Here is a 27538-nt window from a genome sequence, read left to right on the forward strand (position 1 = left end):
GCTGCCATTTGTTTAGACTTCAGAATTGCGTTTCTTTTCATCCCAAGTTCAATCTCTAATTACTATATCCATAGATCGAAATTTGAGATGGTTTTTGTATGGTTTTGTTCCTTGTTCCAAAGAATACATATGCACAGTTTGACAAGAAAATTAGATAAAAACAGAAAAACTAAAAGCTGCTAAAAAGTTAAAGAGAAAAGATTACACAGTGATTGAACTTTCTCTATACTTTTGAACCTAACTCCTTTTTCATTCGACATTAGACAAGTGACCATAACTTTTGGTTCCAAACAGAAACTTTACAGTACATGGGTAATAAAGTTCAGAAACTTTGTGTACATATGAATGTTATGGATTTGCATTCTCATTTTGGATGTCAACTATCTTCTCGTCTTGGAGTTTCCCAGTCCTCATCTGATCTACTGATTCATTAATTCCGTCTTTCTTAACTTCTTTTTTATCACGATAAACTGCATATAAAATCAACTGTGCAGCTCCTAATATAGTTCCGGCAGCATTTGGAACCTATAAAACAACAGTTTTGTGAGATTTAATCTTAAGATTTGTCAATGTTATTAACTTTCTGGTCATGAAATGACCTAAGTAGAAGTTACTGAATAGCTACTTACAAAAATGAAAGGATCCTTTCCAAGCAGGGCGAAGATTAACCATGAAGTACTGTTGATGAAAACAGATAGAGACAAGAAGAAGGGCATGTACTCCACACTTTTAGATTTGATCACCAGCCTCTGCCAAGGGAGAGAGAAGGAATATTGAAAGAAAATAACATAAAAGAGTATCTTATTTTACTTCATAATACGAGCTTACTTTTTGGAAACTTTCTCAGTGGTCATTTAGGCCATGCTTGATATTTCAAACCTCCTCAACTCTTTCTTTTTTTAGAATACACTTATTTTCTTTAAATATTCAGTGCTAAATTTTAGAAGAAATTAGTTTATAGTAATAATTAAATATGTTTTCAAATTCAAATATTGTAATCTTAAATAAACAGCCCTAAGTCCACAGTAAAAACATGTAAATAAAATCAGTGATATGGTTACCAGAGAATGACAAGTAGACTGACATATAAATTAGCCAACTAATGACAAAAGGTAAATAAAATGCCTACAACTGGCAAACACGTAAATATATATATTAAACAAACATACCTCTTGTAACCTGTCACAACTATGTTACGCGGACTCTCCAAAATGTTGCCGCACCCGTGTCGGATCCTCCAAAAGTAGAGAGTCCGAGCAACATAGGTCCATAGGGGCGACTTAACAAAGTCGGTGGCCTAAAGTATAATTTTATTAAGAGGCCTTAATTTTTTTCTTAAAAAAGCCTTTCATATATATTTTTATTCAAGTCTATCTTTCTAACTAATCTCTAAGAGTTATTAATAAATTTTTAATCAAACATTTTTTCAATTGACAATATAGCTAATCAACAGATACGGATCTAGAATTTTAATTTGATGGGTTCAACCTTCAAAAAAATGGGTTCAGAATCTAATATTTCTTATTTTTCACATATATCTATGTTCCATGTAAGAAGTACAGAGTTCAGTTGAACCCGTAGCTCTAAGGCTATATGTGCCACAGCTAATCAATCACATGGTTAAAAAGTTCTCGTACCCATTTTTTATAAAAATCTTAGACTAATTTTTATCTTAAGATATTAAATAAATTTACAGAAAACTAGTCATACCACCTACTATTAATAATAATAAAAAGGGGCCCCAAAATTTTGGGGCCTAAAGCCTTTGCCTTAGTAGATTTGGCCTTGAACCTGCCCTGTTGTCCACAACAAAATGACCAATCAATAAATAAGACAACCTACATCTAAAGGCGAAGAAAATGCCCAAGCACACGAACTTAAAAAGAACAGATCATGAAGGATGACAAACTTCAAATTTTCTTACTTCTAGTTTATGTTGCTAGGATTCTCCGAAAATATTGTCGGGTATGTATCGGATCCAGAGGCGGAGCGAACCCACAACCCTTACCGTTGAACCAAGACCCATTTTGTTATTGGGTTCGGCAGTATATATTTATATAGATTTAGTAAATATTTCAATACAAATACATGGTTCCGGAAAAAGTCACTGGGTTCGCCCGAACCCGCACCCACTACTGTAGCTCCGCCCCTGATCGGATCCTCCAAAAGTAGTGTATTTTTGGAGGATTCCATACGGGTGCGGCAGTATTTTGGAGAGTCCGCTTAACATAGCTTCTAGTACCCTATTGAGTATAATTACTTAGTATTCTCTCTGTTCCATTTTATAGGATACACTTTTATTTTTAGTTTATGACATTTTTTTTGGGAATTATTTACTTCCCGTTTGGACATAGATTTTGACTACTTTTTTTCAAAAAAAATTGAAAATATTGTCTATTCATGGAATTTGATCAGTTTTTTTTTAAAAACAAATTGATCAAGTTCCACAAACTGGTTTGGACCAGTTTTTAGGCGAAAGTTTTTCTTTCACTCATAAAATTTCAACACTTTTTCAAGTAAAATGCATGTCCAAACACAACTTCAACTTCCAAAAATTATTTTTCAACACAACTTCAAAAATTCCTTTTTGAAGTTTCAACCAAATCTATGTCCAAACGCTAGCTTACTAAGTATCTTTATTTTACCCTTAATAACATGAATTCTCGGGACCCATTTGATATAAAAGTTCATTGTTTAAGGGTAGAGAAAATGAAGAGATATGAAACTCTCACCATTATTCATTTAAAAGGATATGTTTGGTACTATGCATATATTTGGCTAACATATCAAAAGTGTTCTTTAATTTATTAGATTTCATACCTAGTCAAACATCACATAAAATGGGACGGAGGACATAACATGCATGTGTAAGAGAAAGAGTACTTACCATTACAGAGAGAGGAGAACCATACATCATAACACAAGCAGCTGCAAACGCAAAGCCACAAAAGAGCTTCCTTTTATTGCCATGAAATGCCAATATGGAAACCAAGGCCAGACTAGAGAAGATAGAAAGGACCACAAAGAGGTATCCGCAGATCTTGGCCTTCCCTTTCTTGGGGGAAAATATGAGGAAAATAAGCACGTAAGTTGCCTCCAGGCCAATGCCTATGGCACTGATGACAGTTACCAGCAGGTTGTTTGGTGACACAAAAGGTAAACTGTACCTGTTTGATTCACCACAAGTCGGATTCCTAAATTAAACTCAATAACTTCTCAAAGAAAAATGGAAAAACAATGCTAAACTTATTTTACAGAGTATTAATAGGAGAAACATTAAAGGTTTTCAAGTTACATAAAGAAACTTACCAGGCTGAGAGCAAGCATTGGAGCAGACTTATTAGATAAGGCATGCTAGAGAACTGTTCTGTTGATTTCTTCCTAATAATCCTTTTGAATGTAATCCTGTATGTAGTGTCAAAATTTGATCATTTAGTCACTTTTAGCTTTGATGAGGAAAAAAAACAAAAAAGAAGACAAAAATAGCACGCACACACAAAAAAAAACGAAAATTGTGAAGAATTCTTACATGGGCGCCATGAAGAGTAATAAACCAAAAACATCTCCTATTCCATGGAAAAAAGTAAAAGAAGGAAAAGAGTATAATAATCAATATCCAGAAAAAAGTAGGACTAAGCACAAGAAGATGCATGGACAATGAATAATCCCACCTAAAATTCCGAAAGTAGTGTGGAGAATTTTGATGTCTCTCATCTCTCTTCAAGCTACAAAACTGGAAATGAGCATATGATGCAGGGCTAGCAAGTGGTTTCTGGGTTTATATATGTCTAATGTAGACCCAAAAAGGGCTAATTTGTCTTTTACTTGCATGATTTGCAGTAGCAATAGTATGGGAGATTCGGTCCTTTATTAATAACTATTTGATATTCGGAATTCACTGGTAACGAATACATACGCATCCATTATTCCATTAGAGGGTAAACACTCCTTATCAGGATTTTGTGGCATAATATTTTCCTACTATATATTTCACTCATATATGTGATCTAAATGTTTGGACTTGAAAACATACTTTGAACTTTAGCTTTTCCGTTGCTGTTATATATTTTTACTTTTTCCTTCAGCATTAATTTTTATACTTATATTAAGGAAGAAATAAAAAGATTTGACAAAAAAAATAGGAATAGTCCAAGTTCAAGCAGCACTTTGTGAATTTCTATTTCCAGTTAGTTTGGAACAGTACAAAGTACTAGGACAGCTTTCATGTGCAATTATCATTTCATATACTCAAATATGGTTGACCTATATCAAAAAGCTTGTCATTTTATCTCAAGAGCTTGTCCACAAGAATGCATACTTTGTCAAAAACATGGCAACTAAGATCATTAACACTTATATTATTGAAGTTCTCAAATCCAATTATCACAAGCTTATGTTTAATTCAATGTAGAAAAATGCCAAGCTAGTTATGTGTTAAGTTACCACTCACGTTATGTTATACTATTTGCTCAACAGAACTTCAATCTGATCAACTCGATCGACTCTTCAATGAATCTATAAGACAATATACAGCTAAGGGGTTAACAACCCATGAAACTAATAAATTTTAACTAGTAATAATATGATAGGATTCACAATCTGCGATGCTAAAGTCTTGTGTCAAATCCAATTTTATTTTAGAATCTGTAAAAACACTCACCTGTAGAAGTTTTCAATCGCTTCTTTCAACCATAATGTTAATTCATTATGAACTCAAGTTATAATTACTTGAGTCTTATGTTAAATTTATAAGTCATCAGGAGCCCAATATGTCAAAGCAACTTTGGGTGAAACCCAAGCCAAGGGGAAGAAAAACAGAAGAGTTTGCTTAAATAGGGGCTCAATCCACCCAAGGTTTTCTCAAATTAATGTTGAATTTCGTTGGCCATGGATGGTAAAGTTGAAGAGAGTTTATTGTTGGGAATAAACCCCCTACAGAAATAATATTCACAATAATAAAAGCGGAATAATAATGTAACACCGAGATACGGTAATTAACAAGAATAAAAGAGTGACAACGACACCAAGACTTTTACGTGGAAAACCCTTTTGAATAAGGAAAAAACCACGGCCCCGAGACGAGCAACTGATATCACTATAGCAAGGAATTTTACACTTTGTAGGTCCGAGTAAAATACTCCAAAGACTACTACAACACTCAAAAGAAATAACCCTCTTTTGATATTCCCACCTCACTACAATATCGATCACTCTCTATTTTTCTCACAGACTATTTTCTTATACCTTGTCTGTAAAACCTCACTCTTTCTTTCTCTCTTTGTTGGTGTGTAGAAATGAGAGCCGAAACTCTCCTTTTAATAGCCGAAGCCTCACTCTCTAAAGCCTACTATATTTGACAATCTGCACACACTTTTCCTTCTTTTTCTTCAATGTTGACAATTCAACAAAGTTGGCTACCAAACCAAAAAAAAATTCCTTAGGCACATGCCTATTACTTTGGCTTTTGAATGAGATGGACCCCTTCAATCTCCCCCTCCAGTCTCATTCATCTAGAGGAGGTAGAACTGTCTTCTAGTTTGAGTGCATGCCGACAAGTTCTTTGCATAATTCGAATTTGTCTCTTGGTACCACCTTGGTCAACATATCAACACGATTTTCATTCGTGTGAATCTTTTTGACCTGTAAAGATTCGTTCTCTACCTGCTCACGAATCCAATAATATCTCACATCTATATGCTTTGTTCTTGCATGGTACATGGAGTTCTTGCTCAAGTCTATTGCATTTTGACTGTCACAATAGACGACATACTCCTTTTGATGCAATTCCAGCTCTTGAAGAAACCGCTTGAGCAATAACATCTCCTTGCCAGCTTCAATAGCGGCAATATACTCTGTTTCAGTTGTAGAGAGTGCGACACACTTCTGCAACCTCGACTGCCATGATATAGCTCCCCCTGAAAATGTAAACAAATATCCAGTAGTGGATTTTCTGTTATCAATGTCACCTGCCATATCAGCATTTGTATAGCCCTTCAAGATTAGATGAGATCCTCCAAAGCACAAACAATCTCTCGTGGTACCTCTCAGGTACCTGAGTATCCACTTGACTACTTCTAAGTGTTCTTTTCCAGGATTTTCAAGAAACCTGCTGACAACACCAATTGCATGAGTAATATCAGGTCTGGTGCATACCATTGCATACATCAAGCTTCCGACTGCTGAAGAATAAGGAACTCTAGCCATGTTCCTTTTCTCCTCTACTATTGTAGGACACATCTTCTTGCTCAACTTTAGATGACTAGCAAGAGGTGTGCTGACTGGCTTAGCATTCTTCATGTTGACGCGTTCCAGTACACGTTCAATGTACTTCTCCTGAGACAGCCACAACTTTCTACTTGTTCGCTCTCGAACTATCTTTATACCCAAAATTTGTTGTGTTGGACCCAAGTCCTTTATATCAAATGACTTGGACAAATCTCCCTTCAACTTTGCGATCAGCCCCTTGTCTTTTCCTACAATTAACATGTCATCCACATACAACAACAAAATAATAAAATTATTGTCAAAAAATCTTTTGAAGTATACACATGGATCAGAATATGTCTTTGTGTAAGTTTGACTTTTCATGAATAAGTCAAACTTCTTGTACTACTAACTTGGTGCATGCTTCAACCCATAAAGACTCTTATTCAGTTTGCACACCATGTGTTTCCTTTCAGCTATTTCAAATCCTTCTGGCTACTCCATATAAATCTCCTCTTCTAAATCTCCATGAAGAAATGCAGTTTTCACATCCAACTGCTCCACTTCAAGATCTAGGCTAGCTGCTAAGCTCAAAATTGTTCGAATAGAAGTCATTTTGACAACATGTGAGAAAATTTCATCAAAATCAATACCTATCTTCTATTCGAAACATTTTACCACCAATAGAGCTTTGTATCTGACCAGCTTGCCATTTCCATCTTTCTTGAGTTGAAAGACCCATTTGCATTTGAGTGGTCTTTTACCCTTTGGAAGTTCAACCATCTTGTACGTGCCATTTTTCTGTAGAGATTCCATCTCTTCTTGTATGGCTTTCATCCACTGGTTCTTTTCTGGATGAGACAGCACCTCCTTAAGACTTTCTGGCTCCCCTTCATCACTGATGGGGACATACTCCATGGAAGGGTACTTGCATGACTCTACCCTTGGCCTCTCTGATCTCCTCAGAGGTTGAGGTTGTTCTTATTCCTGAGTGGGGTGCTCCACTTGCTCGACACCATCATCAAGTTGCTCCTCCTGCTCAATAACCTCATCAGGTTGCTCCCCCCTGCTCGGCAACCTCGTCGGTCGTACTTTCTGCACTTGTGGGATAGTTAGAAGAAGAAGGAATGGTAACAAGGTTAGGAATTATACCATTCTTGGCCTTCTCTGACATATCATCAGCATTTCCAACTTCACTTTCTCGGAAGACTACATCTCTGTTTCTGATGGCCTTCTTCTTTACAAGATCCCACAATCTGTATCCAAACTCTTCATCTCCGTATCAATGAATATACATGGAACAGATTTATCATCTAGCTTTGTTCTCTGCTCCTTTGGTACATGCGCAAAAGCTCTGCAACCGAACACCTTCAAATGCGAGTAGGACACCTCCTTGTTGGTCCAAACTCTCTCTGGGATGTCAAATGCCAACGGAACTGATGGACTCCTATTGATCAGGTAACAGGTTGTCTGAACTGCTTCACCCCATAATGACTTAAGCAGTATAGCCCTTCTGAGCATGCTTCTCACCTTCTCTACTATGGTGCGGTTCATCCTTTCGGCTACGCCATTGTGTTGTGGAGTTCCAGGAACTGTCTTTTCATGTCTGATCCCATGGCTCGAACAGTACTCTTCAAATTCCCTTGAAGTGTACTCACCTCCATTGTCACTTCAGAGACGCTTTAACTTTTGGTTTGTCTCCCTTTCCACTAGAGCATGAAACTTCTGGAAAAAAACTTGAAACACCTAATATTTGGTTTTCAAAATATAAACCCATAATTTTCGTGAAGCATTATCAATAAAAGTAACAAAATATTTGTTACCGCCCATCGATTCAATTTCCATTGGACCACAAATATCAGAATATACCAAATCAAGTATATTCAATTTTCTTTCAGACGATGTCTGAAATGAGACTCTATGCTGCTTACCAAATAAACAGTAGTCACAAGGTTTTACCGTTGTACATTTGGCATAAGAAATGAGTGATTTCCTGGCAAGAATCTGCAATCCCTTCTCGCTCATATGACCCATTCTTTTGTGCCACAAATCTGCAAAAATCTCATCTTGTGCCGCGTTCAATTCACCTTGGCATATTTCACGAGCAACTCCCTTTGCAATCACAAATGATCCCTTGGTGAGTCTCCACTTTTGATTTGCAAAATAGTTCTCGTATCCATCTCGGTCTAAAGCAATTCTCGGGATCAAGTTCATCCGCAAATCAGGTACATGTCGCACGTCCTTCAGAACCAATGTGCATCCGACATTTGTCTTGATACAAATGTCACCAATCCCCGCAATCTTTGAGTAACTTGTGTTACTCATTCTCACAAGGCCGAAATCACCTGCTACATATCCGCAAAAAAAATCTTTTACCGGTGTGGCATGGTAAGATGTTGTTGTATTAACCACTCATTCCGACTCTGGACCTGATAAGTGCATGCATTCCTCTTCATCATTTATAAAGAGGACAACATTATCATTGTTTTGCACCATGGCAGTTGTGTTGTCGTCATTCTTCCGGCCACTGGTTTCACCTTTGCCCTTCCTTGGATTTGGGCAATCTCTTTTGAAGTGACCTGGTTGATCACAATTTTAGCAATTTCTAGCTCTTGATTTGGATCGGTTCTTAGACTTTTCACGAGCTCCGGATCTACCATAGTTGCTTGAATTCCTTTGATAACTCCTGCCTGTACCTTCTGTGATGAGAGCATGTCCTTGATTTTCAGGCTTCTTTCTCATCTTCTCATTGAGTAGAAGAGCCGATGTGACATCTTTCAACTCAATGGTAGTCTTACCGTGCAGGATGGTTGTTGCCAAATTATCATACGAAGATGGCAACAAGTTTAATAGCAAGATGGCTTTATCTTCTTCCTCGATTTTCACTCCGAGGTTGGCGAGCTGTGTGATTAGTCCGTTAAACACATTTAAATGTGACAAAAAATTCGTACCTTCACCCATGTGTAGGGCGTATAGCTGCTTGTTCGGGTATAATTTATTTGTTAGCATTTTGGACATGTATAGGCTTTCCAAACTTGTCCAAATGCCACATGTAGTGTCTTCATCAATGATGTTATTTACCACATCATCTGATAAGTGCAACCTGATTGCACTAGCAGCCCTTTCATCCAAGTCAGCCCAATCCTCAGCTTTAATGGTATCAGGCTTTTTGGCATCAGCATCTAGTACCTTGTGTAATCCTTGTTCGATGAGCAGATCCCTCATCCTTCTTTGCCATGTTGAGAAATCGCTATCTCCGTTAAATTTTGCTACCTCGTACTTTACTCCAGACATTTTTGTTTTTCACCGAGTATAGTACTACCGACAGTGAATAGTATTTCTATGAACGAGCAGAACTTGTGCTCTGATACCAGTTGTTGGGAATAAACCCCCTACAGAAATAATATTCACAGTAATAAAAGCGGAATAATAACGTAACACCGAGATACGGTAATTAACAAGAATAAAAGAGTGACAACGACACCAAGATTTTTACGTGGAAAATCCTTTTGAATAAGGAAAAAATCACGGCCCCGAGGCGAGCAACTGATATCACTATAGCAAGGAATTTTACACTTTGTAGGTCCGAGTAAAATACTCCAAAAACCACTACAACACTCAAAAGAAATAACCCTCTTTTGATATTCCCACCTCACTACATTATCGATCACTCTCTATTTTTCTCACAGATTATTTTCTTATACCTTGTCTGTGAAACCTCACTCTTTCTTTCTCTCTTTGTTAGTGTGTAGAAATGAGAGCTGAAGCTCTCCTTTTATAGCCGAAACCTCACTCTCTAAAGCCTACTATATTTGACAATTTGCACACATTTTTCCTTCTTTTTCTTCAATGTTGACAATTCAACAAAGTTGGCTACCTAACCAAAGAAATTCAACAAAGTTGGCTACCAAACTAAAGAAATTTAACAAAATTGGCTAGCAAACCAAAGAAATTTTCCTTAGGCACATGCCTATTACTTTGGCTTTTGAATGAGATACCCCTTCAAGTATAGGTGGAGCGGTACAATAATAATCATCTAGGTATTTATCATATAACAGAAATAGTCATTTTTCTACAAGTTTATAGATAGTGTATCTTGAAGGAAAAAATCCATAAAACAATGAGATAATTAACTTTAGTCTATCTTATAACTATTTTTCAAAAAGGAAAACTACTTTTCCAGATATGGGTATTTCGTTATAGAAGGTTCTCGTATGCCGAGATTGATAAAACAAGGTTCTTATATGCATGTGAGTGCGAATCTTGCTTCTTCTTTTAACTGTAAATGTATAATCACTAACTTTTTCTATTTAGGGGAAAAAAGAGATTGACCTTTAATTAATCGCTCAAAGCATCACCTCTCTTTTGCCTCTTCAACATCTCTGGATTCAGAGAGCATATAAGAACTAAAGAAAGGAGATTATTGGCGGTTGATATTTATTTCACTCAACCTTATCTTCCGCTTAAAGTTGAGCAAAATCAGAAGTACTGAAAACTATTCTAATAGAACTTCGTCCTAAAGACCAAAAAGCATCCGCATTAAGATATTCTAAGAACAAAAAGATACCCACTAATGGAACCAATAATTTTTGTTTTCTTCAGTAAAAAAAGAAAAAGATTCCACTCTGTATTCCATGCACCACTCTTCTCTCTTTTACGTGGAGTCCTTTCTTTTTGGTTTAATGTTTAATTAATTTGTAGGGCCTAGAGTACCTTTGTGGAAGGAGAAAAAAGTTATATTAGGACTACTTGTTAATTTGATTCAGGAATATTTCCAGGAGGAAAAATGTTGCAATCTCTAATTAGTTCGAATAAGAACAAACAGGCAAGTGAAGGTGAATGAAACGAATGAATAAGATGAACTAAGTTGCTGGCACCATTAGGATTGGATCACAATAAGGAGGGAACAAAGAAAAAAAGATGAGGAAAGTAGAAGAAATACTAAGTGATTAATCTTCTCCAGGACTACAAACAAATCATCTTTAATCAAATACTCTAAATCATTTCAAAAGCATTAGTGCTTCTTGAAAAGACAAATGCGAGTAATAAATTCTATCATGGCTTACGAATATAGGTCAAAAGTTCACCTCCACCATGGCCACTGATGTCTCCCAATCATTGTTAAACAAATTGGGTTTTTGGATCCACATAACAGCACAAGTTCAAATAACTTAATTTTTTAATCTCATATTAAATATTTGTTTTTGTTTCTAAGTTTTTGATATCTTTAAACACAATTCTTTCATGAATTTAAATAAATTTATCAATTTTCATTTTGATTTCCTGTTTAAATCAACTTTTAAGACATAGCATATATAGAAAAGGACTGAATCATGTTACACAGACTAATGTGTCATCTGTAAAGACACTGACACATTAATCCCGGTACTAGCTCACACTCAAATTACAGAGGATCTTGAAAGATAGCTGAAACAACATAAATAAAAGAAATAAGAAGAAAAAGGGTAATTAATATGAAGATCTCAAAGTAATTGCATAGGATGTCAATTAACGTTGATAAGACCACTTGTTACCAAGTGACATCCGTGCATAGGATTTGTCTATCGTACCTTGTTGTCACATTCAGGTACTAACACCATGCTCTTAGGAAATGCAAGTGACTACTTATTTCGAGATGTCTTGTGTAGATTGCTCATTAGTTGCCCCAACTTGTATTGTGCCTCACCCGAACAAGTCTCAGATAGTATTTAGAACATGGTTGAGACAAAAACTAGCAAACTTAATACTAGAGCAGCCCCCTACTGCTAAGGCAGTAAATGAAGGTTAGGGCTTCAAACGCCCTCTAGGTACCGCAATTCAGTATTGTGGAGTGCACAAGCAGAAGGATATTAAAGATTTCTACAATGTTGAGGTGAATTTTGGTTTTGATGATGAAATCTTTGAAGAATTGTAAGAATAAACATCTAAGCCTTATCTGGGGATATTCCCAGTATGGCTAACTTAGAGTTTAAATACTATAAACATGAGTAAGGTCTGGTTAGCGTTAGTTTAAGTGCTATGTTGTCCTGTTTGACCTAGTTTTGCTTGGTTCAAGAAGTATTTGAGCTAAAGGAAGAATGACAATTCAAGGCTTGATGAATTGAGCACTTGAGGGAACTGAATTAATCGGTATTTTGTCTAACTAGCATGATTTAAAGTCGAGAGTTGCATGGTATAGAAGAAATCCGAAATTAAGACCTTTCTGCTCAGTCTAAATACTGCATTTTAATTCCTTTTAAGTTTTTTTAATATATTTCAAATATGATAATATTTACCTTATAGAATAAGTAGATCACTGTTAAAACTTGGAACAATAAGGTGCAACGGCATCAGCTAGTTGTAATATTTGACAAGATTATGATCTATGACAATGACTTTCATAAAAACTTAATTGATATTAAAAATTTAGACGGGAAAGAACAACAGACAAAGAAGGTGTGATCCATGTAACGAACATCCAATGAGAAGATAGTGAGGGCAAAACTGAAGACAAGATAGTGAGAAAACAGTAGTGTACCATAATGTTATTAGCCAACGAGAGCTTTGCACCGAATGCTCCCATCCACATTTCTTCAGAAGATTCGGCTTTTTGACGAAATTTTCAGCTTCTGAGGACCCTCTCATGACTGTAAAACTAATGTTATTAGCCAACGAGAGCTTTGCACCGAATGCTCCCATCCACATTTCTTCAGCAGATTCGGCTTTTTGACGAAATTTTCAGCTTCTGAGGACCCTCTCATGACTGTAAAACTCCGCATAGTTATTTTTAATCACAGATCCAACAGGAATGGACTGGGTTATATCAATAGGTGCCTGGTTCAAAACTCTCCATAAAACATAATCTGGTCAAGCTTGGTGCCACTTGGTTAAACCCATGAAGAAAATCAAAAACTCAACTTGGTCACGAACTATAATCTTTAAGCTCTCACTTAACTCATTTCTATACAGGCTTCAGAACCATGCATATTCAAGTAGCTGTCAAGAAATAGATATTATAGAAAAATCTTGCTATCGCTAGAATCTCTAAGAAACCATGGCCATCATATTTCATTCGACCTCACATAATTTTAAGTGTCCATTTAAACACCCTAAAACTCTATAGATTTCCTTCCTTTGTGAGTGCTTTGTATCTTTAGCTAAGAACTCATGGACACTATTTCCTATTTGGATTGAGCTACAACCAGGAATTTTTTCTATTCCCTTGTCTCTAGTAGCTCTACGGAAGTTCAAGGCATCCTGCCACCGCCCAATAGAAGAGCTTAAGTTCATTATCAATGTCAAATAACTCGGGTTGTCAGGCTCTTGCTCCAGGATCCTCCGGGTTAAGGAATCTAACAACTCCCCATTTCCATGAATTTTACAAGCAGAAAGTAAAGTGGCCCAAATGACTGCGTTAGGTTCCAAATGCATGCTCTTAATGAAACTCAGTGCTTCTTCAAACTTTCCAGCTCGGCCAAGAAGATCAACCATGCATCCATAATGATCAATCCGCGGTTTAATGCCAAACTTCTTCACCATCTGGTCAAATACCCTTTTCCCTTCTTCCAGCAGCCCACCGTGAGTGCAAGCTGACAGAACAGCAATAAATACAACATCATCCGGCTCTACTCCCTCCAAGCACATCTTTTCGTATAGTTCTAGGGCGTCTCTGCAGTGCCCATTCACTGCTAATCCTGATATCATTGTAGTCCAAGTAATTATGCATCTCTGAGCCATCCTTAAGAAAACTGCTTTTGCATTTTCCATATCTCCACATTTTGCAAATGTATCAATTAAAGCATTTCCTAGTGGGACTGATAAGTCAAATTTGTTCTTTCTTATAAAAGAATCGATCCATTTTCCATGCTCATGAGATCCCAAATGTGAACAAGCTGAGAGTATACTAATCAAAGTGGTCTGATTGGGTTTGCAATTCCCATCGATCAACATATGCTGAAACACTGAAAGAGCTTCATCAAACATATGGTAATTTACATATCCAGCAATCAAGGCATTCCATGAAACCACATTTTTTGCTGGTATTCGGTCAAACATCTTTCTTGCTGATTGAAGATCACCAATTGTAGCATATCCTGACACCATTGCAGTCCAAGAAATTACACTTTTCTCCGGCATCTCATCAAAAACAGCTATAGCAGCTTCTATGTCACTTAACTTTACACATCCAGAAATCATTGTGTTCCAGGAAACATCATTTTTCTCCGGCATACGCTTAAAAACAGAACGAGCCAACTCCATGTTCCCTGCTTTCAATAGCCCAGCAATAACCGAATTCCACGTAACAACATTCCTCTCGGGCATAGCCTCGAATAAACAAAGGGCACGTTCTTGATCACCATGAATCATATAACCACCAATCATCGTGTTCCACGAAACAACATCCCGATCAGGCATTTCATCAAACACCTTCCGAGCTGAGTCTAAATTCCCACCACATTTAGCATAAAAATCCATAAGGGTATTCTTAGCAAACACACTAGACTCAAAACCCAACTTCACAATGTGACCATGCACTACTTGGCCAGCTTCTAAAGAGTCAAAAGACTCAAAACACCTCAAGAGAAAAGTAAATGTAAAACTATTAGGTGCAATATTTGATATCCTCATGTTACTATAAGTATATAATGCATATTTCAGTGTCTTTCCTATGAAGCATTTAATCAACGTGTTGTATACAATAAGACTTGGATTTTGTAATGTTCTAAAAAAGTCGAGTGTATAATCAAGTGAAATAAGGTTTGAGGATAAAGACATAAGCTTTGGCACTATAAAGTTGCTATTCATGAGGCTATTTACAATAATCTGAAGATGAGTCTCTTTCAATTGTTTGCTAGTTTTGCATTTCTGTAAAAATTGGAGCAATGTTTGCTCCATTTTTTTGTGTGGGTCTTGAAAACGGAAAAGGTTCAATACGGGTAATACAGTTAATAGAGTGGCAACAAAAGGGGCAGGGGGTTGGAAAGTAAAAAAGGAAATTGCATTTTTAGGACCTCGTTTCTTTAATCAGTATTTTTGGACCACGTATTTTGCTTAATTTTAAATGATAGTTTTAAATTTTAACTTACATGAAATATGAGCCGAGTAATTTTAGGCTTTTCATCAGTGAAGTCAACATAAATGAACAGAGGTTACTTGACTCCGCACAATTATTACTCTTTGTTGAAATTTCAGAAAGAAAAGAATATATTTGACACTATGACTTAAATATCAAAATTCCTTGTATTCAAATCAATTTGTTTTGCTAATCTAGTTTACAAAACCAGTTAATCCATTAAGTTTTAACTCTAAATTAGTTACTTCATATAACTTGAAATACACAGGACCAGAAATATAATCATCAGAAAATAGAAGGACTAAAATCCAAAAGAGCCATCAGAAACTTTTGAGTCAGCTAATTGACATTTGAAAGAACGATTAAAGCAATAAACTTTATCCTTGGCCACAAGGAACTCAGAAATGATCCTCACTGTAAAATGAAAAACAGCCATAAGAATTGCCAAATTCAAAGTTCTGGATTGTCCTCGCTGAATAATATCACAAACCCATTAACAAATTGGGCTTATAACATAAAGAACTGCGTATATCAAGGAAAATTCAAAGAAGCCCTTTTAATATACAACCGTAATCGTGTTACTGGAAGTTCAATAGTGGGTGCTGTTCCTTTGGTGCTAAAGGCATGTGCTGCACTTTCAATGCTTAGCCTCGGCAAAGCTTTACATGCTGAATCTGTGAAATCAGGATTTGATTGTAATGTTATGGTGGGGACTGCATTGTTGGATATGTATGGGAAATGTGGAGAAATTTGGAGTGCCCGGAAGGTGTTTGATTATATGCCTGAAAGAAATGTGATAACATGGAATGCTATGATATCAGGATATATGAAAGGTGGTGGTACAAAGACTGCAATTTTGTTGTTTGAGAATATGTCTGAGAAGACAATTGTGACTTGGAATGAAATGATTGACGGGTATGCTAGAAATGGAGATATCGTGATGGCTAGGAGTTTTTTTAACCGGGTGCCGGATGAGTTGAGGAATGTAGTCACATGGAGTGTGATGGTTGATGGGTATGCTAGTAATGGAGATATGGATGCTGCAAGGGAACTGTTTGAGGTAATGCCAAGAAGAAATTTCTATGTCTGGTCGTCGATGGTTTCTGGGTATTTTAAGAATGGTGATGTTAAGAGTGCCAAGGCCATATTTGATAGGATGACTATGAAGAACTTGGTGAATTGGAATTCATTGATATGTGGTTATACACAGAATGGATACTGTGAAGAAGCCTTAGAAGCGTTTACTAAAATGCAAAATGAGGGGTTTGAACCGGATGAGGTTACTGTAGTTAGTGTTTTATCGGCTAGTGCACAGCTGGCTTTGCTGGATGTTGGCAAGGAAATACATGAAATGATAATTCGGAAAGGGATTGAATTGAATCAATTTGTTCTTAATGGGTTGGTTGATATGTATGCGAAATGTGGGGATTTAAGTAATGCCAGATTAATTTTTGAAGGAATGTTAGTTAAAAGTGATGCAGCTTGGAACTCGCTGATATCTGGTTATGCCTCTCATGGCCACTGTGTGGAGGCAATTAATTTCTTCGAGAGAATGGAGAGCTCAGGAGTGAAACCTAATGATATAACATTTCTTTCAGTGCTATCGGCTTGTGCCCATGGTGGATTCGTGGAGGAAGGTTTAGAGATTTTCTCCGGGATGGAGAAATATGGGTTGAAGGCAAGCATCAAGCATTATGGTTGTCTTGTTGACCTTTTGGGAAGGGCCGGAAGATTAAAGGAGGCTTGTGAATTGATAAAAGGCATGCCTGTCACACCAAATGACACAGTTTTAGGGGCTCTGCTTGGAGCATGCCGGGTTCACTCAGACACAGATGTGGTAGAAAACATTCTGAAAGAGGTTAAAAAATTGAGCTCCAGTTGCAATTCCAGTGTTGATGCACATTATGTGATTCTTTCTAATATATATGCTGCCTCTGAAAGATGGGAGAAGGCTGAAAGGATGAGGTTTGCCTTGTCAAATAAAGGGTCTCAAAAGACACCTGGGTGTAGTGTGGTCATGCTTGATGGACCGGAGACTAATTTTATGTAAGTATTGCCAGAATAATTAACTTCTAAAACATGATACTAACTCTAGCCATTAGACGATGCTGAGGTGATTGCAGGAATAATCAAACAGAGCTATCAATGCCTAATGTAGATATTAATCCAAAAGAGGTGCCTTCTGAAACTTGCAACATCAGTAGAAGTTAACTATAACCATTGCTAGCAAAAAATTGTTACAAAACTCAATCTCGAGGAGATGCTCCTCTAATATATTGAACTGTATATAATGCTAGAGGTAAAGTGGCTGCTTCTAAATATTTATGATTGTAGCCACCAACTCTTCTTCCTTGTGTATTCCACTTTTGCTAAGGTACTATCACACATGGAGTCGATGTGCCAATCAGACAACCCTAAAAGACTCAGCAATCTTTCTCAAATCTTTGTAATACTTTTTCCATTGAAGACCTGTGAAATCACAGAGAGTTGTAGGATTTAACTACTATATAGCAGATATTCCGAAGATAGAAAACGCGGATTTGAATCTTTACCATTTCCAGTGACATTGAACAAGTATAGGCGATTTCCGGCGGCTGTTGCTGTGATCATTACGTGTGGTGGCTCTAATTCGAACTGGTAATATTTTCTTCCTGAATGCTCTGCTACTTCAGCTCTTAAGACTTTACCTTCCACACTCTCTCCAATGACTTCAGGCCCAAAAGCGCTGATCACTTTATCTGGAGGTCCAATTTGTTCTATGGTGGCTTCTTCACCAATTTCTGGGTCATATTTGGAGTTAGAATACCACCAAGATTGAATCCGTCAGATACAAGTTGAGTTGATATATTTATTTGCCAGTGTGTTTTTTACACGTTCATCCCTATGTCCACCTAATCTCTTTTGGTTCTCTTAGCTTCAGTACTAGAATAGAAGGAAGAAAAAACATGAGATGCTCACCATCTGAAAATCTTTTAACAGGAGCCACAACTACAGAGATACGCCCTTCTTTGGGGTTCGCAAACCTCAAATCAATCTCTGTACCACCTAGATCAGCAATTGACACAGGGACCTGTTCAATAGGTGAAAACTTCAAAAGTGAACCTGACTAAGGTATGTCCAATTGTGCAAAGCAAATTGACATCAAGCTGAAAGGTAATTTCTCTGACATTGTTGAATATTAAAATACATACAGTTGTGAATAACTGGATTCTTACCTCTTCCCAATTATCAGGCACTGAAAAAGCATAAGGAATGATAGGACTCCATCCAACACCATGTCCACCTGACTTGTCATCCGGTCTTCGGTATGTCCTCCAACCTGCCTGAGCAATTTTGCCCTTGTTAAGATGAACATTTACTTGGAAAAAGAAAAAGCACAGACGAAAAAGACGTGAAGAATTTCAGTTATATACACGCTCTGTGTTCTTTCATTATCTGAATGTAGTCTCTGTCTATGCAATTTTCCAGCCTACACACAATCTTTTGTTGCTATTTGAGGTTGTGAATAATTCTATTTGATTTGGTAAGAGTCTACTAGTTGTCCAAGTTTTCCAACATCACTCATGAATATGCCAATAAGCTTACTGCAGCTTATGAAGTGTGGGATTATGAAACTAACCTTCTTCATCTGGTTCAGAAAGTCCAGGAACTCTCCCTGCTAGGAGGCCTTGTTTCACCACAGCAGATCCCTCTCCAGGAAAACCAAGCAGGACTGATGAAATCAAAGAGACTCCAGATACAATAGTTGACCTCCTATTCAATGAGCCTGCAGATTTTTCACAATCCTGACTCACATGCACATCTTCTTTGGAACAAGCAGCAGCCTTAATTCTTGAACACCCTTTTTCTGTGACACCATGAGGAACTACTAGGTGAGATGAAATCACCTGTCTGCTCAGATTGTTTTTCCAAGAAAGGCAACTGCTGCTGTATACAAATGTTCCCATTTCCTCTCAACCAAGAAAGTAGGAGAGAAATGAGGTTTCTCAAAGGTTCTCTATGCAATCTTGAGGAAATTCAATACGGGAAATTTCAAAAAGAAGTTTGCAGATTAAGCCTTTCTGAATCTGCTGTTGGATTGTTCTCTAAAACTTCTGGTATCAGTTCTTCCCTGCTCAAGTTAAAAAGAGCTTTCTGATTGGGTTGACACTTGACACCTAGCAAAAGCTGAGGTCCACAGGCCCTAAAATGTCTGAGAGATTTTTGTGGTTGTGGTGTCACTGATTTGAAGATTGGTTTTTGCTTCTATCAAATAAAAGTTTTTGAAAGTTCTGGTTTTACATGTTACCACTTGTCACTTGATGCTCACCAAATTAAATAAAAATAAAGACTATATTGTGTGGTTATTCCCTTAAGCAATTCATGTAAATGAACAAGAGCTTCCCAGATCGCGTCTACTTTTGCAAGTTCAACAAAATTTTGGCTCAATTTGGTGAATTTTTTTGCAAGGAATTGAAAAAGAAAAAACACTTGTAAAATTAATAATTTACCCCACACTCGATATTTGGACCAAATTACAATAAGTTACTATAGTTAAGTGATAAACTAAGTTACTATATATCAATTTATGTGAAGAGGCTGTTTAGGAGGTCACGGGTTCGAGCCGTGGAAACAACCTCTTGCAGAAATGCAGGGTAAAGCTACTTACGATAGACCCTAGTGGCCCGGCCCTTCCCGGAATGCGCGTGACCAAGAGGTCATGGGTTCGAGCCGTAGAAACAGCCTCTTGCAAAAATGCAGGGTAAAGCTACTTACAATAGACCCTTGTGGTCCGGCCCTTCCCGGATGCGCGTGACCAGGAAGTCACGGGTTCGAGCCATGAAAACAGTCTCTTGCAGAAATGTAGGGTAAAGCTACTCGATAAACCCTTGTGGTCCAGCCCTTCCCTGGATCCCGCGCATAGCGGGAGCTTAGTGTACCGGGCTGCCCTTCTATGTGATACGAGTATAATGTTATGCATTTAGTAGATTGAAACTGATTTAGGGATTACATATTTCTTATCTTGCCAAGAAAGAAAGCTGCTTTGCTTCAATCTCTGCCATCATACTGGTCCGAGAAAAAGAGGGAGACAAACCACAGATCTTTTCTTCTCTCTTTACTTTAAATAACAAGAATCAAAAAGTCCATATGAAAAGGCTGGTCAATAATTATATTCCGAGAACACAAACGAAAACCACTAAGTGGTGCATCCTAACTTCAAAATAGCCTAAGGAATCACAATTCCTGTGACAACCTAATAAACGTTACAACTTTTTCAAGGACAAAACACGAAGAAAGAAAATGTAAATAATTAGTGAGATTTTCTCTATAGCTCTGGAGAGAGAAAAAAATGGACTGTGGTCATTTATAACTCTGGAAAAAATTACAATGCAACTATAACAAACGCACAATTGATCTACAAGTCGTGTAAAGCATATTCAAGGCAGAGGCATAGGTGGTTTCCACTTGCTGAATTCCACCAAATCTCTGTTGACTATAGTTCTATTATGGAGCCAGAAAGTTTCTGATGACTGATGGAATTGCCTTACTTTTCTCTGTAGTTCCCACATAATTGCATTAAACGCAGAGCAGGAGTCAGACTCGGGAGTATAAGCGAATAAGCATCTGATCTTCCGACCCCTAGCTATCATCTCTTCTACGTCTTTATCTGAGAATGAAAGAAAGTTATGTCATGATCCTATTGGCTACTAACTTGAATGCAAGATGCCAGAACAAGAAAAGCAGTGTGCTGACCAGGTATTGACTCTAGGTAGTCCAGAAGTTCAGTTCCTATATGAGTGGATGGCCATTTGATTGATATCTGGGTGTAGTCAATCACATTCTGAAATGGTAATTCTGCTTGATCTGATAGGATTACTGGAACACATTCCTGTTTAATTGAAAACGTAGCATAGAACAGCTCAGGAAATGCAGTTTGACGAGTTTTAGTCATTCACACAAGATATGAGAGACTAACCACAAAGAAGGATTCATAAAAGCGAAGCGTCCATGATGATTCACCACGTGGAGCCAGGCAGAACTTGGCAATGCGGAGATGTTCAAAATATTCCCTCCTTCCTAGCTTGTCGGGACCACTGAATTTCAATTCTGGACATTCCAACTGTTGATAGAATCAAAAAGACCATCTTTTGGACAAACAAGACAATTATATGGGACTCAACTGGAAGCAAACATAATTAGTCATGTTTTACAAAGATCTGACGGTTGAACTGGAATCAAGCATAATTAGTCATATTGGAGAACTATGGATTCTCACGCATGCAGATAAACTGAAAAATCCCTGTACCTGGAGAAGAACCGACAGAATAATGTTTGACAGCTTAGCTACTATGTGTAATCATATGAGGTCAAATGTCGATTTCACTAGCCTACCATCGGCAGCAATGCAGTAGGAGAGGAAGATAAATTTGACACGTATTTGAGAAATTTAAGAGGGTTGTTCAGGATTTCTGTGAGCTGTTATATCTTTTGAGAGGTAGGGGAAATTTTCAATTGGAGAAAATGACTTTTGAGACATCAGACATTCACCATAGAATTAATGCTACTACCATATTGACCGAAGATACACTGGTAAGATGTTTGTGAGCTGGGACCAATTAAGAGAGATGTTAGAGATTAGAGGAACTTAAACAGGACATTACAAGGGGAGTAAAATGGTGAGTTTTTGTGTACTAGACTTTTAGTTAAAACAATCATGAAAAAACTGCTTCCGAAGAAAAACAACCATAGGTATGAACTGAATTATCAAATTTAGGTGTGTCTTGAAAATCGATAGTCCACACATGGACTACTGTATCATACACTCTCAAAAATATTTGGATATTCTTAACCAATAGAACAAACCCTTTTTGCCAGTGAGTCATTATTCTAGACCAAGCTATGAAGCCACATGCGCAAAATCAATGGAGACAAGGAGAAAGCATACCTTCTCCGGGAATTGCTTCGCGAGCTCTATCAGCTGAAGGCGACCCACCTTTCCTTGTGCTCGACCTAAATAGTTAGCTAAATGTTTCCTCTTCGACAAAGGCAAAGGCTCAACTAGCCTAGAGCCATGAGTAGTCATCCCATCATCAATATTTCCAGGGATTATAATATCTTTCCATGTATTAAAGGCACTAGTGTCTCTTTTATCCGTGCGATCCCCCTGCATTAGATGCAATGATATGTGAATTAACTTATTGAAGATAACAGGCATGACTAGGTACAAGCATGTTGAGACAACAAACATGAAGAATAACATTAGCAAACTTAAATTACAATTAAAAGGAACTTGCTAATTGACTCATGTCCCTGGACAGAGGTTATATTTTCTTTTTTATAGACGGGCTCTACGCATGATACATTGAATTGTTTAAGGGAAAAATAATCCATCGTCAAAGGAGAAATTGTCACAATAAACTGACCGAGGAAACAATACAGTTAGGGTGAGCAAGTTGCGGTTCCATGAGACAGACAGAAACAAAAATAGATAAATGCATAGTGAAAGACAGCGCAGCAACCCTTGAAACATTTTCTACGGTTTATGTGGGGTAAGGATTGTAGACTGAAATTTTCGAAGACCTTACCTCAGGGGTAAGAATTATAGACCGATTCAAGTATGTCGCCCATGATTTAAATAAATGTGCTCCAGCCCCACTGCAGTTCAGCAAAAGTAACATGCATAAGAAACAAGTCATAACGAAGATTAATGAACCGTCTAAAACTGTTATTCTTTCAATTAAAATGCAACTAAGAAAATTTAACTACATGCCTACTTGCATCAGCATTTTAGCACAAGTAACAGTCGTGATTAATATTTTAAATGACCGCAACGTTGAAGTTGTGGCTTCATATCTACATCCCAGTTCATGCAGTAGCTTGGCTGGGTTCCTGCCTTATTCATATTGCAGTTTTGACAAATGAAATACAACTATCATTAGACCATATTTTTATTAGATTGCAAAATGCAACTTTGAAGTTGTGGCTTCATATCTACATCCAAGCTTATGCAGAACTCAGCTATGCCTGTTTATTCATATATACCAGTTTAACAAATGAAATACGACTACCGCTGGGTCGTCTATTTTCTGTGAAGCAAGTATCGTATAATTGGATTCCGATGCATTCCCTTTATCTATGTGTTTAAAGATCTTCATTTTTTATAGGGTAAATAATGTTTAAATATCTCGCTATGACTAATAATACCTTGGGAAGACAAATATGTGGTTGCGGCCACCAGATAACCTGAAATATGGCATTTGACCTAACACCTGCAAGGAAAAGTGTCAAGAAAGAAGAGCGTACACAAAGGAAAACCTAAATGAAAGGAAATGGATAATGTGACATTGCAGTTAAAGAGATAAATCAAAGAAAAAAATCTTAATCATTGAACTATAGCAATAAATAAAACTTCGAAAGCTATTTGACAGTATAAATGTAATGTTAAGGACCCTGATTCTTTAGTACCTTCACATAAGTCTGATTAATCTCTTTGTCATTCAGGCCGCCCATCACTCTAACACATTTAGGATAAGCAGGCACAAAGAAAAGATCTGCCTCTTCTTTCTTTCTGGTCCGTAACCTTGATTGCAAAAGCATCCTGTGTATCTTAACCTACGGTCAAATCAGACGAACGAGATAGAGAAACATTAGAGATTAATTTTAAAACTAAAACAAGCAGCAAAATAACGAAAGATTTTCATGTAATTGTTGGGGAGGTAACAATCTAATTCTTGCAGGAATTTCCTTATGCTGCCCCCCCAAAAAAAGGAGTCAACATAAAGATACTCAGATTTTGTCCATACTTAGAAGAAAACATGGAGAGTGAATTCTCTCCCATACCTTGCAGAGATGGAGACATTTATTAATACAAAGAGTCGTGCTTGTAAACGGAACTTCAGAAGCTAAGGAAATAAAAAAGGAGAAGTAAAAGGACAAAAATATCGGAACCTCTTTATTTATTTCCAAATAAAGATAGAGGACCTTTTTAATAAGTAAAGAGCAAATTATTAATGAAAACCATCACTAAGAACGTACTGGTTCGAAAATTACAGCAGAGGATTTATAGTCGCATATACTGTAATGTGCTAAGGAAATGAAGAATGGCTTCAACATCATTCACAATGCCATCTTGCACCAGATGTGTAGCAGAAGTATACAACTATGCTTAAGGCTAATTACAATTCTAAATTTGACATTTTAGGAATTAACTAACTATTCAATTGGTGAATTAATCTAGTTAATTGATCATTTGAATTGCCCTAAAAAATTCAATGGTTTCTTGGTAGATTTGCCCTCTCACAGAGCCATCGGGCTGCGGAGGGTTCTGGGGCGAAATCAACTTTGTTATCTGATGACAAGGCGTGAGATTGACGCCAACTCTCACTCTCAGAGTCAAAGCTTTGGTTGGCGCAATCCTCTCTGGTATTCCCGATAGAAAGAATCAAACGTTGAATGGTCCGAATGAATGCTACATCAGGAGCCGGGTTTACTTCACTCCCGGTGACCTGCCGTCGTAACAGCACTGTGGGCGGAATTGCCTATGTGATCACGGCTTCCGACACAGCATTCATCCAGACAAGCCCATTGGCTTTTCAAGTAGAGAAAGGTGGAAAAGAAATTCTAGGAGGGTAATCATTGAATGATGATGAAGTAAGTAGAAATTTCAAAAACTCTATGGTTTCTTTCCCCCCCAAAGAGTCCACCAAATAGTTGCTGAGATGGAATACCAAATACTGATAGTTGCCTTGCTAGATCTTTTTTCTGTGACAACTCTTCAGAAAGTCGAGGCTTGTTTTTGGCATGGAACATTTAATGTTCAGGATATTGAAGAAGAGTAACCACATTTGGTGTGTGAAGTGACAGTGCAGGAAGAGATGGTTGACTTCCTCTATTTGACCTTCACAAAGTGGACATCTTGTGCACTCTGGTAAGCGTCTCCTTTGAAGATTGTATTGGGTTGGGCAAGCCTCCTTCGCAACTAACTAGACAAAACACTTCACCTTATAAGGAGCTTTATTTTTTTCAGATTTTTCTCCATGGCCATAGTAGATTGGGAGTAGAAAGGCTGGACAGGATCTCGAGTAACTTTGCAAGTAATTCTCAAACGATGATAGAGAATTACAAGGAAGGATTTCAAGTAATTTCTCAAGTTACAGAGGGACAAATGTGCTTCTCATTAGTATTTCCTCAGACATCACTTAACCAAAAAACGGATATGTTCCCTGAGGATCCTTTTCTGGATTCTCCTTTTTTTTTTGATAAGGTAAATTGTATTAATCAAAAGGGAGAGAACTCCCGTATACACGAAGTATACCAAAGACGTAGAGAATTTACATCAGAACATGATTCTCTACAAAAGACGCCCAATCTTCTATACAAGTAGGGGCTAAATGAGTGCACCAAAAAGCGATCAAAGATAAAAAACTATTCTTAAGATGTGAAAAAGGAGACTCAATCTCCTCAAAAGCTCTCCTATTTCTCTCCCCCATGCTACCCACATGAGAGCTAACGGGGCGAACTTCCACGCCTTTTGCTTTCTTCTTCTACAGAAACCGCCCCAGCTATATAACATTTCTTTAACAGTGCTTGGCATCACCCATTGAACACCAAAAAGATACAGGATTGCCCTCCACAAAGCAGAGGACACAGGGCAATGCAACAAAAGGTGATCAACTTCTTCCCCTAAAATTTTACACATGTAGCACCAACTAACAAGTGTAATTCCTCTCTTTCGGAGATTTTCAGCAGTCAAGATCACTCCCCTCGCCGCTAGCCATGCAAAAAAGCACACCTTCGTGAGCGACCTAGGAATCCAGATCGAGGAGTATGGAAAAGTGGTCTCCTCTCTCACCAGCATACTCTGGTAAAAGGACCTTTTCTGGTTTCTCCTTTATCAATCTCCCTTCCTTTGCACCAAATACTTCAAATTCAAAAAGAAGAGATAGTTACAAAATATACAACCCAGCTCACCACCTCATGTACAACAATGACTTTTAGATAATAATCCCTCGATGTCAGATACGGAAAAAGTAACATTTGAGAATAAATAGGACTTCAATTTTTTCAATAATGTAATAATTGAAGTTAGATATGAGGGCAAATGTAAGTTCTATATTCCAACTTATGTACAATTCTTCCCACAGGCAAAATCCACCTCAATCATTCTCTTGCATTAAGATCAGTGACCTGATTTAGACTGAAAGTTATTTCAAGTTACCTAGTTTTGCTACTAGCTTTTGATAACCACATTTACACGCATGTTACAGTTAATCTAAATTCATGCCGTCCAACAATTAACTACTCTAAAGCAACTTCAAACCGAGATAGGGAATACATAATTAAAACAAAGATAGTAACTTTTTTAGCGAATCATCATTTTCTCACTATTAGGGTGTTACCGAGCTCAAATGTTAGAAGTTGCATAATCAATAGGAAAAATAAAAATCAAGCTAATAATTTGTAATACAAATAAAAAACCACAAATTTCCGTTTAACTTTAAAAACAAATTCCCAATAACAACACAGGGGAATATGGAAGAAACTACCTGAGTACCCCATTGGCCTTTAAGGCAAGAATCAGGAGAAATCTTCTCATCACGGCCATACAACAAGTGTTTCAACCCATCAATCTCGTTCTCATCATACACGTAAATCTTCAAAGAAAGGTGGGTCCCATACCCACGTTGCGGCCAGAAGATGGACCCACTTGATGAATCCGAGAACCTTACGACGTCGTTTTTGGATCGGTATGGAGTAGTAGGGATTGAGAAGGAGGAGCGATTGAAGGACTGATCGAAGATTCTGGTGAGGAAGAAGGTGGTGATAACGAGAGCTAGAGCGCCGATCTGGTGTGTGCGAGTGCAGGGAGTAATGGTGTTGCTGTTGAGCCTGCTCTTGCTGTTGTGTATGCTCCCCATCGTTGTTGCTACTGAGCAGGGCAGTGACAGTGAGTAGAAAGGCGAAGAAGGAAATGGAGATGAAAGCCGCGAACGTCGTCGTTTGCTAGGTTCAACATTCATACAGCTATCGTTTTAGTTTCTGGAAAATTATGGACATCTTTTCTTTTTTTTTGTTAATTATGGATATTTCAAGTAAACCAAACCTTTATATTAAATTATACCTTGTTTATTCTTTTTTAATCCAATAAACCAAATGTCCATTAATAATAATATTTTGTTAGATAATTCAATTATTATTTAATCTCGTATTATAATACTATTATACTAGTATTAACTTATTTGCAAATAAAAGGACTTTTATAGGAGTTGTTTGGTTTTGTTAACAAATTATGCAGGTATTAGC

At 37.3% G+C, this 27538-nt stretch overlaps 5 protein-coding genes across 13 annotated transcripts; 1 reads left to right on the forward strand and 4 right to left on the reverse strand.

The window, feature by feature from the left end:
- Nucleotides 1–209: 209 nt before the first annotated feature.
- Nucleotides 210–12888, reverse strand: LOC104104457 (bidirectional sugar transporter SWEET1a-like). 3 transcript variants are annotated; one of them, XM_009612547.4, is made up of 6 exons: nucleotides 10537–10674; nucleotides 3530–3566; nucleotides 3310–3405; nucleotides 2888–3167; nucleotides 630–749; nucleotides 210–525 (listed from the first exon to the last, which is right to left on the reverse strand). In XM_009612547.4, the coding sequence occupies exons 2-6, from the start codon at nucleotides 3538–3540 to the stop codon at nucleotides 349–351; spliced, it is 684 nt and encodes a 227-aa protein (XP_009610842.1). In that variant the 5' UTR covers nucleotides 3541–3566; nucleotides 10537–10674; the 3' UTR covers nucleotides 210–348. The 3 variants fall into 3 exon arrangements, with proteins under 3 accessions (XP_009610842.1, XP_009610841.1, XP_009610840.1); XM_009612546.4 differs by lacking the exon at nucleotides 10537–10674 and adding an exon at nucleotides 3672–3901; XM_009612545.4 differs by lacking the exons at nucleotides 3530–3566; nucleotides 10537–10674 and adding an exon at nucleotides 12722–12888.
- Nucleotides 12889–13251: 363 nt separating this feature from the next.
- On the reverse strand, nucleotides 13252–15560 carry LOC104104458 (pentatricopeptide repeat-containing protein At1g08070, chloroplastic-like). The gene has a single exon (XM_009612548.4). The coding sequence runs from the start codon at nucleotides 15076–15078 to the stop codon at nucleotides 13252–13254; it is 1827 nt and encodes a 608-aa protein (XP_009610843.1). The 5' UTR covers nucleotides 15079–15560.
- A 5-nt stretch (nucleotides 15561–15565) lies between these two features.
- LOC104104459 (pentatricopeptide repeat-containing protein At3g21470) lies at nucleotides 15566–19536 on the forward strand. Of its 6 annotated transcripts, none has more exons than XM_033658239.2 (5): nucleotides 15566–18089; nucleotides 18236–18409; nucleotides 18489–18561; nucleotides 18725–18779; nucleotides 18894–19536. In XM_033658239.2, the coding sequence occupies exon 1, from the start codon at nucleotides 15678–15680 to the stop codon at nucleotides 17304–17306; it is 1629 nt and encodes a 542-aa protein (XP_033514130.1). In that variant the 5' UTR covers nucleotides 15566–15677; the 3' UTR covers nucleotides 17307–18089; nucleotides 18236–18409; nucleotides 18489–18561; nucleotides 18725–18779; nucleotides 18894–19536. The 6 variants fall into 6 exon arrangements, with proteins under 6 accessions (XP_033514130.1, XP_070056078.1, XP_033514132.1 ...); XM_070199977.1 differs by having other exon boundaries at nucleotides 18236–18367; XM_033658241.2 differs by lacking the exon at nucleotides 18725–18779 and having other exon boundaries at nucleotides 15566–17893; nucleotides 17971–18089.
- LOC104104460 (psbP domain-containing protein 4, chloroplastic) lies at nucleotides 17454–19203 on the reverse strand. Of its 2 annotated transcripts, none has more exons than XM_009612549.4 (5): nucleotides 18876–19203; nucleotides 18472–18575; nucleotides 18215–18326; nucleotides 17809–18036; nucleotides 17454–17725 (listed from the first exon to the last, which is right to left on the reverse strand). In XM_009612549.4, the coding sequence occupies exons 1-5, from the start codon at nucleotides 19201–19203 to the stop codon at nucleotides 17661–17663; spliced, it is 837 nt and encodes a 278-aa protein (XP_009610844.1). In that variant the 3' UTR covers nucleotides 17454–17660. The 2 variants fall into 2 exon arrangements, with proteins under 2 accessions (XP_009610844.1, XP_009610845.1); XM_009612550.3 differs by having other exon boundaries at nucleotides 18472–18579; nucleotides 18876–19015.
- A 785-nt stretch (nucleotides 19537–20321) lies between the features above and the next one.
- LOC104104463 (probable beta-1,4-xylosyltransferase IRX10) lies at nucleotides 20322–27282 on the reverse strand. Its single transcript, XM_009612552.4, has 8 exons — nucleotides 26782–27282; nucleotides 23702–23848; nucleotides 23441–23505; nucleotides 22822–22891; nucleotides 22182–22400; nucleotides 21213–21356; nucleotides 20990–21125; nucleotides 20322–20903 (listed from the first exon to the last, which is right to left on the reverse strand). The coding sequence occupies exons 1-8, from the start codon at nucleotides 27253–27255 to the stop codon at nucleotides 20674–20676; spliced, it is 1485 nt and encodes a 494-aa protein (XP_009610847.1). The 5' UTR covers nucleotides 27256–27282; the 3' UTR covers nucleotides 20322–20673.
- Nucleotides 27283–27538: the final 256 nt, after the last annotated feature.

The sequence above is a fragment of the Nicotiana tomentosiformis genome, chromosome 4 (genome assembly GCF_000390325.3).
Source record: "Nicotiana tomentosiformis chromosome 4, ASM39032v3, whole genome shotgun sequence".
In the NCBI taxonomy this organism is placed as follows: Eukaryota; Viridiplantae; Streptophyta; class Magnoliopsida; order Solanales; family Solanaceae; genus Nicotiana; species Nicotiana tomentosiformis.